This window comes from Rhagoletis pomonella, unplaced genomic scaffold (genome assembly GCF_013731165.1).
Source record: "Rhagoletis pomonella isolate Grant_MI unplaced genomic scaffold, Rhpom_1.0 Rhpom_scaffold_00007, whole genome shotgun sequence".
Taxonomy (NCBI): Eukaryota; Metazoa; Arthropoda; class Insecta; order Diptera; family Tephritidae; genus Rhagoletis; species Rhagoletis pomonella.
Window position 1 is genome coordinate 868555 of NW_023458561.1, and position 19758 is coordinate 888312.

The 19758-nt window shown below is 37.9% G+C and overlaps 1 protein-coding gene and 1 long non-coding RNA gene across 2 annotated transcripts in view; both read right to left on the reverse strand.

The window, feature by feature from the left end:
* Window positions 1-416: 416 nt before the first annotated feature.
* Window positions 417-788, reverse strand: LOC118743613. The gene is made up of 2 exons (XR_004993479.1): window positions 625-788; window positions 417-568 (listed from the first exon to the last, which is right to left on the reverse strand). It is a non-coding gene; the product is annotated as an uncharacterized LOC118743613 (long non-coding RNA).
* Window positions 789-15757: 14969 nt separating this feature from the next.
* Window positions 15758-19758, reverse strand: part of LOC118742235 — a 5716-nt gene continuing 1715 nt past the window's right edge. Inside the window, exon 2 of the mRNA XM_036474155.1 lies at window positions 15758-15948. Within this exon, the coding sequence (XP_036330048.1) occupies window positions 15835-15948 (114 nt within the window). The 3' untranslated portion in view covers window positions 15758-15834. The remainder of the gene's footprint in view (window positions 15949-19758) is intronic.

Genomic DNA, 19758 nt, shown 5'->3' on the forward strand with positions numbered 1-19758 from the left:
TTCAACTTTTTTCCTTAATGCGATTCTAACGGGCTAGTCTCCTGCCCGCGTGATCTTGTCTTTTTGGTTCATGGGTTTTTACTGGGCGACAGTGGATACAGTGTCAACAAATATATGATGACCCCGCTTTTACATCCCAGTACTCGTGCAGAAACATTGTACGAGTCGCAGATTCGTACTCGAAATTGCATAGAGAGATGTTTTGGTGTTTGGAAGCGCCGCTTTTCGGTGCTCTCGCTTGGTTTAAGGCTTTCCCAAGGCACAATAATGAACATCATTGATGCCTGCGGAGTACTTCACAACATTGCCCATCAATACAAGGATACATACCAATTTGAAGAGGAAAGTCTCAACGTTCCTGAGACTACCGCCGCTATTATTGATGCGGAGGAAATAGTCAATGAAAGGCAAGAAAATAATGTTGTGAGATCAAATCTTATCAGAGTATATTTTTCAAGGTTTGTCAACAATTTAGCTTATATATCCAAGAATGAAATATATTAGTTTTTATTCATCTTTTGCTTCATATATTCCTTGTCAAGCTGAGAAGTAACAGATCGCCTGCGATCTAGAATTAAAATTCGCATAAACATATATTTACATAAACAAAACACATTAACTTACTTTTCTCGCCTTCACTCGCCTATTTTACATATACATACATATGTATGTAGGATACCGAGTGGGGTTTTGAGCTTTATAACTTTATTTTATTTAACTTTAATAAATACACAGTGGACTTCTTAAATATAGTAAGTACTACGTGGAACGGTAGGCAGGCAGATACTCGCGGCCACAGTATAGACAGTAACCAACATTTTTGGGTTGTTGTTGTAGTAGTCGTTGTTGTTGTAGTTATATTCACTCCTGAGGAAGGCACGGGGTTGTGTGCTGCTATTTAATGGCCTTCCTCAGACTTTTTCTTAGATTTCAGGGTTGTGTGCTGTATTATTATTAGATAAATAAATTTAAGTATTTGTCAAATCATGATTTTATTAAAAGGAAATTATAAATGGTGTTGAAAAACCAAACAAACACTGGTGCGAAAGCTCTATTTTTGTGTATTGTTAAAATTTATACATGGCGTACTTATTCTTTTGTGGACTTTATGTTACTTGAGAATTTAGACAACGTGCGAGCTGCCAGGTTCTGTTATCAATATAATTAACACAAGCTTTTCCGATTGGTTGCCTTTCAATAAAAAGAATAAACAAATATTCGCAAATAAATTGGATTTATTTTATAACTGACAACTAACCTACGCTTTTTGTTCTTTTCTCCATTTTAATTTTGACTCCTTATTACCGCCAACAACTTTATGTGTATACATATTTACAATCTGTCAAAATTTTGCGTAGTCCTACGAGCTAGGTAAAAACTATGGCATTCGTATTAACAACGAGAAATCTCAAAATTTTTGTATGGTCTTTCCAAATTTTCTCTTTTTAATCAGTTGTTGAAAAAACGTTTTATTATGGCGAGAAAAATTTACATTTCTGCTGTGCCAATTCGTTACCTTTTTGCAGCTGGAAATTTTTGACAGTTGCTCTGGTTCAAAAGAAGTTGAGCAATTAAAATCAGAAATTATACAAAAAAGACTTGTCTTTACTGACATTTATTCTTCTAGAACTAAAAGCCATGAATTTATTAGACGCCTTAGTAATAAAATCAAACCATCAGGCCGGGTTGAAAATTTTCATTCACCTCATAGTTAACAAAAATTTACAATCCGTAGTACTTTTCTATCAATTCTCAAATGCGTTTCATTTAAAGCGTTTAGAAAATGCGTCATTTATGTATACCATTTTATGTGGAATTATTCAATAAATTTCGTTTTACACTATACTTTTTGAAACTATTTGGAGTTAATTATTTTTGCTTATTAAAAGCAACCCTGCGTGCTTGGAAGGCGTGTGTACCAATAATTTCATCCCTAGCATATTCATCCCCGAGGAAGGCAGTCGCCAAATTCACCGAAGGTTGTTTACTGGTTATATTGTGCTCGCGGCGACGGTCGACAATGAACTCTGCTGTATATTCGGTAATGGCAGTTAGGTCAGCCATAATAAGACAATGCGTTCGTTAGGTTCGTCAAGTTCGGTCAGTAAGGTTACCTGCCTATACTAAAAGACTAGTGTCGGTGTTGCCGTCTTACCATACTAGGACCTAATCCCACATTCGTCCCTCGTGACTCGTCATTCGGCTCGAATGATGGCACGCGCGGTGGATCGATTGCAGGCTACCATTCCTTCATGTACTCGGCTATCGTTGTCGTACTTCTCGGACCTTCGTGGTCCCCGACCTTCCGCACTTCGTATCTGTCATGCGTTAAAGCTTTGGTGATTTTATATGGGCCCAGGAACTTTGGTTTCAGCTTGAGTCCGGTACCATATAGTGTGCGCTTAATGGCGACTAACTCATCGACTCTGTACTTTACTACATCCTTCCGGTTCTTGTTGAAGGACCGGCGATTCTCTAGCTGTATCTTGCGAATATTCTCCTGTGCCTCTTTTCGTGCCTCTTCCCGCTCGGTGTCCAACTCTCTGATGGCTGCATCTTCTATAAGCTGCTGTAACTCCGGAATAACGTTAATGCGCATTTCGACACCGGTTAGAAGTCTAAAAGGTGATATCTTCGTGCTCCGAGGTGGCGTACTCTTGAGGGTTTGTTGGACTTGCTCGAGGTGCTTGTACCACTGACTCGGGTTCCCAGCACACAGTTTCGTTAGCATCGGAACAATAATTTTATGTATGCGCTCTACCTGCCCGTTGCCCCGAGGGACACCGGTGGCTATCAGCAGGTGTTGTATCCCTTCCTGCTCGCAGTACTCTCTAAAAGCATGGGACGTAAACGCCGAGCCGCGATCAGAGATGATTCTCTTGGGATTTCCAAACGTCGCCGCTTGCCACTTCAGCGGATTGATCGCACCCTCCGCTGTTGTATTCCTCGACGCATAGAGCCACACAAACTTGGAGAAGGCGTCGACCACCACAAAAATATAGCTATACCACTTCGACGTCATTTCCATTGGCTTATTGGCGTCAGGAATCCCTCCTTCTTTCTAGACTTGCTCTCCGCAACGATGCATTCAACACAGCTCTTCATGACTTTGGACGCTTTCTTCGACAACTGCGGGATGTGGAACGTCTTTTCAATGGCTTCCTGTGTTCTCTTCGGTGAGAAATGGCCTTGGTTATGGGAGACTTTAATAATTTCGTCCTCCATTGACTCGGGCACAACGATTAGTTCCTTAATGGGATCTTTGTTAAGCACTCCGTGTTTTACGTAGAAGTCCTCATACTCGTATTTTTCGAGAATCTTGAAAACTGCTTTGATCTATGGGTCCATGAGCTGCGCTTGCCGTAGTCGGTGCTGCAACGAATCCTCCAGCATCAGGCGAGAAATTCGACTCAGTGCGTCTACGTGCTTCATTGTACTTCCGCTTCGGTGCTCAATTTCATACGCGAAATCCTGTAGGAATAACTCCCAACGAGAGACTCAGCGGTGCACCGCATTCAGCCAAGCATATCCGGAAATAATGCGATGTTTGTGATGTTTAAACGACCGCTCATACCACCGCATAGCCGAAGACGACATGAAAATGCGGTGCCATACTATGCAGTAACGACGCTTTGGTCATACAAGTCACCGCAAACAAGAACGCGACAAAAAATGCGATGCACACAAATATCGCATTGCTTGCGGTGGCGGACATACTTACACCGCATTGTTTGCGAGTATACTTGAAGTCTCGAAAAATGTACCGCATGCCAATCACTGTTCCCAGCGCAGAATAGACCTGTAAAAAGTATAAAATTGAAAACGTAAGAAAACAAATCCTGAATTCTTATCCTGACAAAGTTCACTGACTAAACGAAAAATTACTTATTTCTTACAAGTTTAATTAGTCGCATTTTACTATTTCAACTTCCAAACCATCAAATTCAATTTAGGGATTTGCGTAAATTCCAACCAGCTCTTTTTGATCAGCTGTTTTCTTTGTTGGCAAATTGCTGTGGGCTAAAATATGTATTTATATGTACATATAATATGTATGTATGTAAAATATGTATGTATATGTGTAATATGTATGAAATATGTATTTTAAAAAGTAAAGAGAGCGAAAATGTTCTAAGCAAGGAGAAAGTAATAAAATTATAGTTTAAAAAACTAAAACCTCGCTATTGTAATTTCCATTCGTACTGTCATCAGGTATGTAATTGAGAATAGAAATCGCTGCATCTTTTAGGCGCATCATATTACATAAGGTTCGTTCGCGTAGCTGTTAATTGTTCATGTTTAACCAAAACTTACAGGTTTTTGCGTTCGCGTACGCAAAAAACTTGCAAAGTAGGGGAAATTGAGAGAGCAAAGTGACATTTCATTTTGAGGGGAAGCTGTTAGTTTCTGTTGGAAAAATTTTTGCCAACAGCAATTTGCCAACAGGGAAACAGCTGATCAAAAACAGCTGGTTGGCATTTACGCAAATCACAAAATTGAATTTGATGGTTTGGAAGATAAAAATTACAAAATGCGACTAATTAAACTTGTAAGAAATAAGTAGTTATTTGTTTAATCAATAAACTGTGTCAGTATAACACTTTGCGATGACTTTTCGTACGTTTTAAATTTTACACTTTTGTATGTAAACAAATATTATATCAGCTGTTCGTCTAACTTGCAAGTTTCTGCAAATTTTCTGTTCGCGTACTATTTTGGATATTTCTCTCTTGTGAGCGAACAGTTGACATTTCGCCGGAATTTGGCAGTTGGTTGGTTTCTGTTGGAGATTTTAAACGAACGCACCTATAGTTACATCCCGAGCTAATAAAAGGGAGGTTAAAAGAGCCGCATTTGGCTCAAAGAACCACGTTTGCCCACCGTTGGTATATAGATTTTGAATTATATAATTGTTTAATAAATTTTACTATAGTAGGAGCTTGCAAAATTCGGAAAATCTCTTCCCGTATATACAATGTAAATAATAATGCTGAATATGTTGCATGTGTTCCTTTTGTTGACATGCATAAATTTGATGCATGATTTGATTTGAATTTATTCGGCAATGTCTTCATATATCACTCTCAAACATGTATAAGAGTGTGTTTGCATTGTTCAACTTTGCATTCAACATTTACATTCAACTCAGCGCAGGGTTGCACGAAAAAAAAGTTGAAGGGCTAAAAATATCAAGATATGAAAAAATATCAAAATATTCGCTATAAAAAGGTGTTTTCATTGTTCAACTTTGCATTCAACTTATGGTTGAACGGAATTTCAACTAATCGCTTTCAACAAAGTTGGTCGCCAGCCAACTTTTGCCATTCAACTTTTTTTTCGTGCAACCCTGCGTTGAGTTGAACGCAAATGTTGAACGCAAAGTTGAACAATGCAAACACTGCTTAAGCGACATGATATAGACTGGCCCTTGCATGATGTGTTACATGTCGCTATGTTTTGTAGTTCAGGCCTTTAGTATCTATATACAATTGCTCAGTTAGTTAGGCCGATCTGTAGCAGCCACAGAATTGAGCTATATATCAAACTAAAGTGCAAGCTGCAGTTGCAGTTGACCGTGATTGTCAAAAAAGTAAAAAGCGGGAGAAAAGTCGATAGTGAGTAATATAATCTATTGAAAAATATTAACCATATTTCCGTGGAATTGAGATTCGGAAAAGTTATTAGGTATTATTCATAGTTTTGAAATATATTTCACGAAAGCAAAAAAATAAAAATAGCTGAGATCCCTTTCTTTTTTAAACACCTAGGATATCACTGACCATTAAAAAGGACCCTGAATGACTGCAAACCTCAAAGCATTACACATTTTTGAATGTGATTTTTAAAATGAACGATCCAAAATTAGCCGGTATACATATTAAAAATTTTTTAGAACCAGTGGTTGAATTTTTGTACTGAAAGGGTTAACCCTAAAAGTATAATCTACGTCTGCGGGGCGTATACGGAATGGGTCTTTTTTTAATATTTTTTATTTTGTTGTTTCAAATAAATGTGGTTATAGTTATTATTAATAAAACTGTTTTATTATTAGTCAAACTCACACTACAATATTCTTTAAAAAAATAAGACAGGACTAAGTATATTTTAGCTCAAAGGTTATCTTTTAAGTACATAAGCCTTTACGGCGTATGTTAAGGCTTTACGTTACTTCCAAATAGATTAGGCTTCTAGGGTTAAAAAAGCTTTAGTTTGAAAGTGTGATATTAAATGCTTTTCACCATAAACGGCACCAATTTTCAATGACTATTGCGTTTTAGTTTAAGGGCCGGTTACTCAATGTCTGGTTAACACTAATCTCCGTTTAAACATCATTATCGACGTGTTCGGCTCCATGCATATAACATGTAGTCGGTAACATCGAAAACGATGTTTAACCGGAGATTAGTGTTAACCAGACATTGAGTACCCGGCCCGAAGACTAATACCAGATATTGTGTTCGTACTGTGCGGTCGCTTAAACACTCGTTTGAAAGAATTTCTAAAGTTACTTTGTTTATCTAAGTGCTAAGCAGTTCTAATTTATGTAATTTATACTGGAAAAATCTATTTGAAGCTAAGCTCCAATAAATTGTTGTGTTTTAGACATAAAGTGCGTGGATTAATAATTAAAAATTAATATTCTTGTCATTCCTTGTGCATATTTGCCTCCTTTGGTGCATTATTGTTGCTTTGCGTGAGAGTGCATTTTCCCATCTTCCGCGATTTATCATACATTTTGCTTATCATCGATTAAATAATTTTCCTGAAAACAGCTGATTTTGGCTTGCTTTTATGCTTTTAAGCTTTTTGGCTCAGTGGCTTTAAAACTGTTAAGTTCAGCACGGTTTCTAACCATTGAACTTACAATACCTAGACTTCTGTGTCTCTCAAACGCTCATCTTTGCTATTATCGTACTAAAAGCGTACACTGTGAGTTTTTCTTGTACATTCTACATTGTTACTACATACTTCGCGCTGCAATGTATTCATCCTGATGAAAAATGTAACATTAAGAACGACTTAGAGCGTTGTGTTGCGTGTTGGTTGTGTGATGACTTAGCTCACGTAAAATGTGCTGGTCTCAATTGTAGGGTGGCCGATATCATAACCGATAACAAAAGTGTTCGTTGATCTTGCCCGAATTTGAGCTTTGTAAAATGTTTAGAAGCGCCAGAAGTGGCTTCCAGGAGTTGGGTAAGGAGTTAAAACTTCTAAACGAAAAGTTTAAGCGCTATGAAGATGCATTTAAAGACTTTAAGTGCATTGAATCTTCATCCTCTCCATCACCCAAGCTTAAACAAGCTTCAAAAAAGCGGAAGAAGCGGAGACAGCATTGTTCCTAATCCCATTGCTTTAGACATTGACACTGCGCCAATTGATTATTTGCCTACTCCCGGCTTAAATAAGGAATTAATATTTTTTTATCTAGTGAAACGTCGGTAGAAGATGTTAAGTCTTATATAACATCAAAGCTTAATCCCCGGCACATAGCTATTAGAAAGTTTAATTTTTCATACGAAAGAAGCATATCTTCCTTCAAAATTGATATTTCCGCCGACCATTTTCAAAACATTGTTGATGGTTCAGTCTGGCCCAATGGTGCTTTAGTTCGTGAGTTTGAGTTTAAGCCTCGAGCTCGGAATGAAAATACTAATTCCCTCCTCAGGATCAAAAAACTCCTAAGTAATTTTTTCTTCAATATTTATTACCAAAATGTTAGGGGTCTAAATACAAAATTAACTGAGCTGTTCTTAAAGTCTTTTGATTTAAATTATGAAATTTTGGTTTTTACTGAAACATGGCTAAAACCGAATGTGTTCAATAGTGAAATATTGTGTAGTAAGTATGAAATATTTAGAAATGATCGCTTTAACTATGTTCACATTACCAACATAAAATACTTAGTTTCGTTTAAAATACCTCACTAATTAAGTGCGTTCATACACGCGATCCTTTATTTTTCTTGACAGCTTTGTAGCAACCCTGTGTTATTGTTTATTTAACCAAAAGAGATCGCGAATGTGAGTAATTGCGTATATTTTTATATTCTGAGTTGTTTGTGGTAATTTTTTAGATTTTAGATGAGTGATCAAAAGAGAAAGCTTCTGGAAATATTTTGCAAACTACCACGCGCGATTATTAAAAGCAAAAACGTCCAAACACAATGACATATCAGTTATGGGACAATACTTTTTTCGATTATTATCGATAAAATTAGAGCCGACACTGATTTGTTCGTGATTTGGTTCTTGGTTTAAGATAAACTACGTTCTTTCAACTTAATTTACTGAGAGACTTTACAAGGCGAAATTACTTAGTTTGTACTTAATTTATGCGTAAATTAAGATTGACCTCTAAATTACGCTAATGGGAACATAGTTTTAGATAGAAAAGGCGGGGTGTTTTAATAGCTGTTCAGACCGACTTTTCCTCTGAAAAAGTTGTGTTCACAGGTTCAGATGATGTTGAATTCCTCTGTGTTAGAATACGGTGCCCCTCAAGTAGTGTTTTTCTTGTTGCAATTTATATTCCACCAAACTCTAACCCTTCGGTTTACTTCAAACATTCTTCATTATTGCTCTCTTTATTTGCCATGGTCAAGCCCTCCGATTCGATTGTTGTGTTGGGTGATTTCAATCTAGCGTGTGTTTCCTGGGATTCGGTGGATGCAATTCTGGTGCCAAATTCTTCTCGGGATGTACTTAACCAATTTCTTAACGAACTTTCCGATTTTGGTCTAATTCAGTTATCAACAACTTAGGTAAATGTCTTGATTTAGCGTTTATTGATGATACTGCTAAATGCACTATAATACGCGGCGATCCTTTAGTTATACCTATAGACCCTTATCATCCACCACTTGAGTTGTCCTTGGCACCATCCTACGATTCATGTTATTGTCCTGAAACTAGAAAGCCGAAAGGTAGCTTCAAATAGCTATATCTGATATAATCTGGCCTGAGTACGATGGGGATGTTGAGAACAGTGCCTTACACTTTAGTAAAATCTTGAATAATATATTCAGTAAACTCATTCCTCTAGTTAAAGAAAAGACAAGACCTCGTTGTTGTTGTTGTTGTAGCGGCTAAAACAACCCCGCCCAGGACGGTTGGTATCTCAGTCGTTGTCGTCAAGTTCCACTAACGGCAACCCTAGGAAGCGTGCAGCTTCTGTGGGGTTGGTCCACAGGGACAAGGCCGTTAAGGTTGTCGGGGTTTCCGGCGTAAATGCTCCCCGTAAAGGAGCACAATATAATGCTCTACAAGCAGTTCCTGATCGGGAGCCACAGAAGTGGCCACCCAAACAGACAGCTGCTTGCAGAGGAGCCCTCGCCGAGGCACGTCAGGAGGCATCTATATGAACTGACGGACGAAGTCCAGAGGTTCATCAAGCAACCTCTGGACCCGACATAGGCATACCACCCCCGGACACAGACGAGACGGAGCTTCATCTGCCTCGGGAGACTCGCACAACACTAGCACAACTTCGCTCCGGCTACTGCAGCAGGTTAAACTCCTACCTGAGTAGATTGAATGAGTATGTGCCGAATGAGTGTCCGGCATGCGGAGAGACCCCACATGACTCGAAACATCTCTTCGCATGCCCGGAAAACCCGACAACCCTAACGGCCTTGTCCCTGTGGACCAACCCCACAGAAGCTGCACGCTTCCTAGGGTTGCCGTTAGTGGAACTTGACGACAACGACTGAGATACCAACCGTCCTGGGCGGGGTTGTTGTAGCCGCTACAAAAACAACAACAAAAACAACAACACCTCGTAACTCGTTGTGGTTTAACTCAGTGCTAAAGCATTTAAAAAATCAGAAAACTAAATCATTTAACTTTATAAAAAATCAGGTCTGCCTTCTCACTACGCCGCGTACTCTATCCTTCGTCATAAATACAATGCCTTAAACAGAAAATGTTACAGGAATTACATTAATAAAACTCGCATTAACATTGTTTCTAATCCCAAGTCATTTTATCATTTTGTTAATTCAAAACGTAAAATAAATGGGTTTCCCTCAACACTCAAATTAGATGATGTTATTCCTAGTGATGATGATACGATTGCTGATATGTTTGCAAGTTATTTTTCATTTATTTCATTTATTATTATAAAGAAAATTAGTACAATAAGATCCCGAAGAACTATTCTGTCGAGCCAAATGAAAAAACTTCTAGCTATCCTTTTCCACTCCCACATTTTGAGCACATCCGTATTCCTTCAATCTCCGCTGACAATGTTCTCCTTCATTTGAATAGTTTAAAAAATTATTTTCTAAGTGGCCCGGATGGTATTCCCTCCTGTGTCCTAATAAGTTGTGCTGATTATCTATATAAGCCATTAACAAACATCTTCAATGCTTCTCTAAAGCAAGGAGTTTTCCCTTTATAAAAATGGAAGCAGGTAGAATATTGCGAATTATAGGGGAATCGCTAAGCTGTGTGCCATTCCTAAATTATTTGAAGAAATCGTTACGGAAGAACTATCTTATTCCATAACACCCGTTATCGATGTATCACAACACGGCTTTTGTAAAGGTAGATCAACTGTATCAAGCCTTCTTGAATTCACTACAAATGTGAACAATGGTTTCAAAATTATCAAACTGACGTATTTTACACTGATTTCAGCAAGGCTTTTGATAAAGTATCTCATTCAACTCTAATATACAAACTTGATAAAATTGGTTTCCCTCCAATCCTGCTGCGCTGGCTTTCTTCTTATTTCATTGGCAGGAAACAGAGGGTTATCTTTAAAAAATCTTCATCTCGTGTAATTCATGTGGCGTCAGGTGTACCTCAAGTTAGCCACCTTGGCCCCCTTCTGTTTATTTTATTCATCAACGATCTTCCAAATATTTTGAAGTATTCGAATTGCTTAATGTGCGCAGACGACGTTAAGTTATTTAAGTTCATTGGTGCCCCAGGAGACAGGAAACAATTACAGGTGGACCTTAGTAATGTGTTTAAAGGGTGCGAAGTAAGTTCTATGTCACTTAACTTGAAAAAGTGTAAATTTATGTGTTTCTCTAAAAAACCCTTTCAATCATATAGCTGCCGCATTTGTGAACATAGTGTTGATCAGGTAACTAATTTCATCGATCTAGGCGTAACCATGGACTCTAAGCTTGAATTCAAGTCCCATGTAAACTCTTGCGTTAATAGAGCCAAGGGCGTCTTGGCTTTCATCAAACGTTGGGCTAAAGAATTCAGAGATCCTTATGTCACTAAAGCTCTCTTCACCCCCCTAGTCAGGCCGATCTTAGAATACGGGTCCGAAGTATGGAACCCTAGATATGAAACGCACTCTGACAGACTCGAGTCGGTACAGAAACAATTCTTATTATTCGCATTAAGTAATTTGCCTTGGGATTCGACATTAAATCTCCCACCGTACAAAAGCCGCTTGAAGCTCATAAATTTGCCAACGCTGCACAGCCGTAGAGAGATGCTCGGGGTTTTGTTCATGATTACGATCTTGAACGGGATGGTCAATAGTCCCTTTCTACTGAACCAGATCACGTTTTGTATTCCTTCTAGGCCTTCTAGACATTACAAGCCCATTAAGTTAACTATTTGTAGAACAAATTTTGAAATGCATGATGCTTTTCGTTGCCTAGCCAGGACTTTAATAAGCATTACGACTATTTTGACACCTCCGACTCACATTTTACCATTGAAAACCTTACTTGAGATTTAGAATAAATAACATGTAAACCCTTACATTGCACCTTATCGTTCAGCTGGTGAACTGTATTTCTGTTCAGTTTATGAGGTAAACGTAAACGTGAATCGCTTTTTTGTAACTAAATAAATTAATATTTTTAACCGGGAACGATAAATTACACAATATCTATGACTGCTTAGTACAACTGTAATCGGCTTCGTATATTTTCGCGACCGCGTAAGACAATACGAGCATGGATCGGAAACTCGGCCTTTCCGACCATGATCAACAGCTTGTCCACAGCGCGGAGCGGAAACTAGAGCTTTACGCCTGCTACATACTCAAAAAAATTACTTCGGGAACATGGATCGGAAACTCGTTCTTTCCGACCATGCTGAACAGCTTGTCCACGGTGTGGAGAGGAAGCTAGAGCTAGATCGGAAACTTTCCGACCATGTACAACAGCTTGTTTATAAGCGCGGAGCGGAAACCAGAGCTTTCCGCCTGCCACATATACAAAGTAATGTCTTCGGGAACATGGATTGGAAACCTGGCCTTACCGACCTTGATCAACAGCCTGTCCGCAGCGCGGAGCGGAAACTAGGTAATTCCGCCCGCCGCGCACAACAGTAGACTGAAGACTAGGCCTCGCCAGCTACCAACCTGCTATTTTATGTTGTTATTAATACTATTATTATTTTTATAAATTACTATGTATCTAAATGTTCTATCCTCATTTGTCTGTAAGAAAACATTTTTCTGTAGACCAAATAAATAAATAAATAAATAAATATACCTTAAAGATGACGGTTTTCTCATGGCCCACTGCACGAAGCTTAGAGTAGAGTAATGTCATTTAAGAACTTAAAAATTATCCTGGGTTATCAGGTGTCTAGTAATACAAGATTAATTGTTGTCTTTCACGAAGTTCTTTAAATAAATTTTGAGCTAAGTACTCACCCGTATTTCGGGGGTTACTACTAGTTTTAATAAATTGTTAGTTTAATTTCCCATAAAATTTACCTTTAGGTTTATGCATTTTAAGAATATATCGAAAATTTGTTTTAGAGAATCAATGTGAAATAATGCAGAAACGATTAACCGGTTTGCTGAGCAACCGAGACGTCTGTTTTTTAAATAATTTTTGTAAAGTAAATCGGCAATTACATATCGTCCCCCGCATGCCAGAAACATGAATGTATAAAGATGAAAATTTTGGGATTTTTTATATGTCGCATCTCCCTCCCTAAATTCCATCCTGACGACGCCCATGAGTGTGGTTGTGAAGTTCCAAAGAATAAGTAATATACAGTGACGAGCAAAACTGTAACATGGAGTAACACCTTTTCTTTTAGCTGTCGCTATCTTTCCAAGTTCTAACGACATTCATACTGTTGTTCTGTATTTTTATTGGTACATCTTTGCTTCCTCTGTCATAACGATTTGAAGTCAATTCAACAACATTAAAGAAACCAGCAGACAAAAATGTAAATTAAGGCATATGTTACAGTTTTGCACTCATGTATTTTTAATAATTTTTTGACAATTTTCACAAAAAAAAAGAATTATTAACACAATGTTCAGTATGGTTTTGCTTTATTTAGTTTCTGGTTGCACTTTGGCATACCTAATGTGCATGTCTGTAAAAATTCTGGAGGTATAGCCTCCCATATATCCTTGGTTTGCTTTCACAGCTCACGTACTCCATTGGACGGACTTGGATACTTAGTAAGATGCGCTTTTAGTTGATTTCGCAAATTCTCGATGAGATTCATGTCCTCGGATTGTGGAGGTCATTTCAAATTAGCAAATTTCTGCTTTTGTTCCAGTCTTTGCGAACATGTGCAGTGTGTTTTGGTTGCTTTTTCAGCAGAAACTAATTTTTTCGACTACATCTTGCAATTTTTGTTGAAATATGAACAGATACTGTTCCTTACGCATAATACGTACAAACGGATCAACAACATTTTTGAAATACAACCCCAAACTAATATTGACCGACCACTGTGATTCACAGTTTGCCTTACATGATGCGCTTACGCTTAATTTGGGCCTTTGATCCAATACCATGCCCGGCCATCTGCTTAAAAGCTATTAATTTAGTCTTGTCAGACCACATAAGCCTCGATTAAATCTTAAAAATGTGTTTTTTATTGCGTTATGTAAGGCCTAACATATCCCAATAGGCAACGGTCCGGTTTTCGCGCGATGCAGCAAAACGCTGCCCCACTCGCGCATGTATTTTGATCAAATTTGCTTTTTTCTTCTTTTATGATCCATTTTGCTCAATTTGGCAACTTTTCGCCTCACTATCTACTGATTTGCATTCAATTTTAATACCTTAAGCGCTTCTGTAGTAGTGCCTGCAGCGTTACTTGCTACTAAGTTCACAAGATATCGGACTTTAATATATTTTGACAGACTTCCTTTGTCCTTAGTAACACTTTAGGCTATATTTTTTCTCAGTCTTAACATTTTCATGTGGCAAACTCCACATTTTTTTGCCACTTTCCCTACGGTCCCGCCTTTTCGCAGTAAATCTATTATTTACATTTATGTTTCCTGATTAACCATATTATTTATTGGTGATCACTTCTTGAATAAATTACAATACAGAAAAAAGTCATCTGACTTCCAACTAAGCCAAAGATAACTGTAAAATGCAAAACTGAGAATGAGTGCAAAACTGTAACATTTGCCTTAACTTTCATTTTTGTCTCCAGGTTTTTTTATTGTTGTTGGATTGACCTCAAATCGTTATGAGAGCGGGAGTAGGGATGTACCAATAAGAATATAGAACAAAAGTGTGAAAGTCGTTAGAACTATGAAAGATAGCGGTGGCTGAAATAAAAAGTGTTACATCATGTTACAGTTTTGCTCGTCACTGTACATATACACGTGCGCGAAGCTGCTGCGCTTCTTACGAGAACAGCCCAGCAAGCAAAAAATCCGAAAATTATTCCGAAAACGGGAAGAAAAGTGGATGAAACGCGGATTAGGTCTACAAAAGTACCGAAAGTGGTTGTAAAATGGGTACGTTTTCGGCTATTTTTCTGATTCAATTTTACGTTGACAAACCGTACTGGGAAACTACGCTTAAGAGCGAAATATGTCTTTGCTGCAAGCTATTTGTGTTGTGTATGGGGTTTGACGAGCCGCTGAAGGTAATTTTAATAAAAACCAAAATTTTTTGATTTTCTGGCAGCCATGTTGAAGTTTGATCAAACCGCTTGCATTGTGTTTGGAAAGCCTAAAGAATTTGTCTACACCACTAGTATACTCTAGCCACTAGAGTCACCCCAGGCTGCCACGTCACCCACTTTGGGAAGGCCTGGACTAAGCAATTCAACATTAGGGGTATTCTCCAAATCTTGCAAAGCCATTGCACGTAGCACGGATTGCATGGATTTTATTACTTGCAAACACACAACAACAAAATACATGGGAAGCAATGGAATGGCATAGCAAGATAAATGCGACCCTGTGCTAGTTGTTTTGTTGTTGGAATTGCTACATATTTCTCTCGTTCCTCTCATCTCGTTCACTTCATTTTTTTTTTGCTCTCTTGTTATTGTATTTGATAATTTCGCTGCTTGCTACCCATACATGCTACCACTATGCAATGGGGTGCTCTCGTACTCATCGAAATTTGGAATAGGATTTTTGCATTTCGTGTAATCCGTGCATCGTGCAAGACTTCGAGAATACCCCTATTGTAAACGATACAGCCTAGTGCATTGCCCCGTGCATTGGGGTGGCATCGCCACTGCACAAGAATATTTCGGCAACACGCCATGCTCTGCTAGCTGCATGCACGTTTTTGATTAGTTGCTTTGAAAATAAGGAATTCTAAGTCATAAAGCACTGGAAAAGAGGTGGAGTTATTAAAGTGGCCTTGCAATGAAGTGTATAAATAGCTTTAGGTTTGTGAAATAAAATTAGAATATGAATATCAAGACAATAACTTGTATTTATATTCTCAAATGTTTCGGCAACCTCCTTGCAACCTTGTGATTAGCAGCAGCCACTCTGCTGTTTAAAAATCAAGTGGTTTATGCATAAAATAAATTAAAATATAACACAGTTAGTTTTCATGATCATCATTTTATTTATGTTTCCAGAAGTATACATATTAAGTAAATTAATTTTCATAGAAAAACTTTATAAGGGACCTCCGTTGTTAATATATTCCATTTCAACGCTATCTATAGGCTTACGGGAGTAACGCTCTGGTAATTGCCAGTCTTCAATGGCGGCGTTAGGCTTAGCATTCACCTATTAAAGAAAAACATGTATGTTAGATTCTGACTATACGTATATGGTTCATCTTAAGGAAATACATATTTTAAATTTTGTGTTTAGAAGTATTGCATTAGAATAGAAGTATGTATTAGATTAGATTTCAACTTACAAGTTTTCTTCCAGGGGACACAACTTAAACTTAAGTAAAGCCTGAATCCCCTTATTAACAGATTAAGGACCAGTATTTCAGTGAATGTTAAAACTTAGAACACGTAAACTGCGTTTATATTGAACAGCTTGCTGACATTTAATTGGCTAATCTTAGTTTAAACCACAGCCGTGCACTGAAAAACTGGCCATTTAAGATATCGTCAACGGAAATCCGTAAAACTAGATAATATACTATACATATCACATGTTTAAATAATATGGGGAATTATTTCAGAATTTTAATTTCGGGAGATTTTTAGATTATTGACAGGTGCAGTAGCTCGCCTAGCATAACAACTGTAAGCGCTGGTATGATAAACCGCATAACGGGGCGACCTATGCTGACACTTGCCACACCATGTGTCCATAGTCATATCGATTGATGAACCTTACGACATTGCTTCAGCGGATCACCGAACCTATAACAACTTTACCAAAGCTGATTAGAACGGCTTCGCGGAAGTTACTGAAATCATCTTCTCTGCCCTCTCCAGCGCAACCGACGTTCACGTAGGTGAGGGTAAGTTAGTAAGTAGATTGTATTTTAAGTAAGTAGTAAGTAAATATTTTAAGTAAGTAGTAAGTAAGTAGATTGTATTTTAGATATTTAGGGATATAAATATAATGTCACTGTTCACTTTTAGAGAAATAAATGTAAAAAATTTAAGCAAATGCAATCTCAAAATCACCGGATTTGGTGGTAAAGGTATACCGATCATTGGCAAATGTGAATTAAATTGTATGTTAGAGGGAAAAGGAAAATGTAATATATCTTTTATTGTCACAAGTTTAGAATGTCAAACCGTTTTAGGCTTACCCACTTTTCAAAATGTAGGTATTATAAAACGAGTTTTCAGCATTAAAACAAGTAATTGTGATTTAATACTGGCGAAATATTATGAAGTATTTCAGGGTCTTGGATGTCTTCCACCGGTCGTTCATCTCAAGCTTGCCAAAAATTCCGTTTCGTGTATTGATCCGCCAAGAAGAGTTCTGCTCGCCTTACTCAAAGATCTTCGTAAGGAGTTAGATCGCATGGAAGAGATGGAAGTCATTCAAAAAGTCACAAAGCCTACGTCATGGGTGAACTCAGTAGTAATAACTATCAAAGAGTCAGGTCAGTGAAGAATATTTAGATCCTAGAAATTTAAATAAAAATATAATGCGAGAGTACTGTCCCTTAAACAATATAGATGAAATAAGGTCCAAACTAAAAGGTTGCGCCTATTTCTCGCATTTAGATGCATACTCAGGATTTTGGTCCTTAAAATTAGATGAAGAAAGCTCGGACTTATGCACATTTCAAACTCCATTTGGAAGGTACAAATATTTAAGATTACCGTTTGGAATAAACACTGTACAAACTTTCATCCCTATGCTGTAATCCGTCGTAGATTCGATTTTGCTACGAATAGTAAAATTGGTATGCTGAAATCCGCGTTGTGGTATCGTAATTTCGAGATTCGTAGGCAATCTTCGAAATTCGTAATGTTGGTATGCCTGAATCCGACGTAGCTGTCATTTTTATGTATTTGTCGGAAATTTTGTACGAATAGCAACTCGTGGCGGAGCGAAACAAATTGTTTTAAAATATAAGTAAAATAAAGTGTGTAAACTCAAAAATATGTAAAAATTAATATGATATATGAAAAAAAAAATTTATTATTAAATGTTTACAAAATTAACAGATCGAAGATCACAACAAATGGGTGGGCTTCAGTAGTCAGCCGCACCTTGTGTTTTAAGAAAACCAGGTGGAATTAACAAATGAAACTTGGTCAGGATGTTAAGGGAGGTATCCTCTAAACATGTATAACTAACAAATATAAACAATATCATTGTTTATAAGTTATTTGTTGTTAAAACTTCTTAAGTCGTTCCACTTGGATTCCTTAACAAAAAGTGCATTTGTCACATACTTTCATATATATAAATGCACATAACACTGTACTTAATACTTTACACAATTTTATTTTATTTTATCTTGTATATAAATCAATTTAATTCAACTTTTATCGACTGGTAAATTACATTGAATCGCACCATATTTACAATAATACATGGTTGCAAACTGACACATAACATGTCATATTGTACAAAACAATACATACAAAGAAGGCAATGTTTAAAAAGGAATACAGGGGAAATCAATACAAAAGAAAATGAAAATTTACCGCTACTTTTATTCTGGGCGTGGGGGCGTCAATGAGGGTTTCCGATCACGAACCCCTGTGCAAAAATATTGCCCATGACGTAGGCGGTGTTGGTCCCGCACGATTTGTTTGCCGAAGGCCGCCTACCCAGAAAGGTGTTCTCTGCAAACGGTGTTCAGCTCCTTTTCTTCGCAAATCAGAAAGGAGAATTCTACTGCCTGAGGGTTATAATCCCTAAGTGCGGCCGAAGGCCGCCTACGTAGAAAGGTGTTCTCTGCAAAAGGTGTTCAGCTCCTTTTCTTCGCAAAACAGAGAGGAGAATTCTACTGCCAGAGGGTTATAATCCCTAAGTGCGGCCGAAGGCCGTCTACGCAGAAAGGTGTTCAGCTCCTTTTCTTCGCAAAACAGAAAGGAGAATTCTACTTCCTGAGGGTTATAATCCCTAAGTGCGGCCGAAGGCCGCCTACGTTGAAAGATGTTCTCTGCAAAAAGTGTTCAGCTCCTTTTCTTCGCAAAACAGAAAGGAGAATTCTACTGCCTGAGGGTTATAATCCCTAAGTGCGGCCGAAGGCCGCCTACGTTGAAAGATGTTCTCTGCAAAAGGTGTTCAGCTCCTTTTCTTCGCAAAACAGAAAGGAGAACTCTACTGCCTGAGGGTTATAATCCCTAAGTGCGGCCGAAGGCCGCCTACGTGGAAAGGTGTTCTCTGCAAAAGGTGTTCAGCTCCTTTTCTTCGCAAAACAGAAAGGAGAATTCTATTGCCTGAGGGTTATAATCCCTAAGTGCGGCCGAAGGCCGCCTAAGTAGAAAGGTGTTCTCTGGAAACGGTGTTCAGCTCCTTTTATTCGCAAAACAGAAAGGAGAATTTTACAGCCTGAGGGTTATAATCCTTAATTGCGGCCGAAGGCCGCCTTCGCAGAAAGGTGTTCTCTACAAACGGTGTTCAGCTCCTTTTCTTCGCAAAACAGAAATGAGAATTCTACTAAGTGAAAATTCCGAATTAAAAATCCGCTTTTGTATTCAAAATTCCAGTCTGGTAGCACCAAATTTTATGTTATTTTGCTATCTTATTCATCGTTTATATGAAAATTTTAACAATAAATTATATAAGAACTATAGGGTTGCTAGAAAAATGGGGGATATTTTTGAAATCAGGGGGTCCTATTCTACCCCCCTCATTCCCCCTTTTTCTAGAATTTGCCGTCCGTCTACTAAAATTTTCCCCAACAAATCGCTCGCAATACGAAAAACTGGTGGAATACATGAGCGAAAGGCCGGACACTGGTCGAGTGTTTGTAAAAGGAGCTAAAACAGGATGTGGTGGAATTTTGGGAAAGCGTTCCAAGAATTAAAACGGCACAATATCTAGTGAAATGGAGGCCCTTAAAAGGAGGGAGCTTACATTTTATTATTAAAGCTAAATGGATCAGAACAATCTCTTAGCAATCTCCTTTGTATATTAATGCACATGTAAGCCATG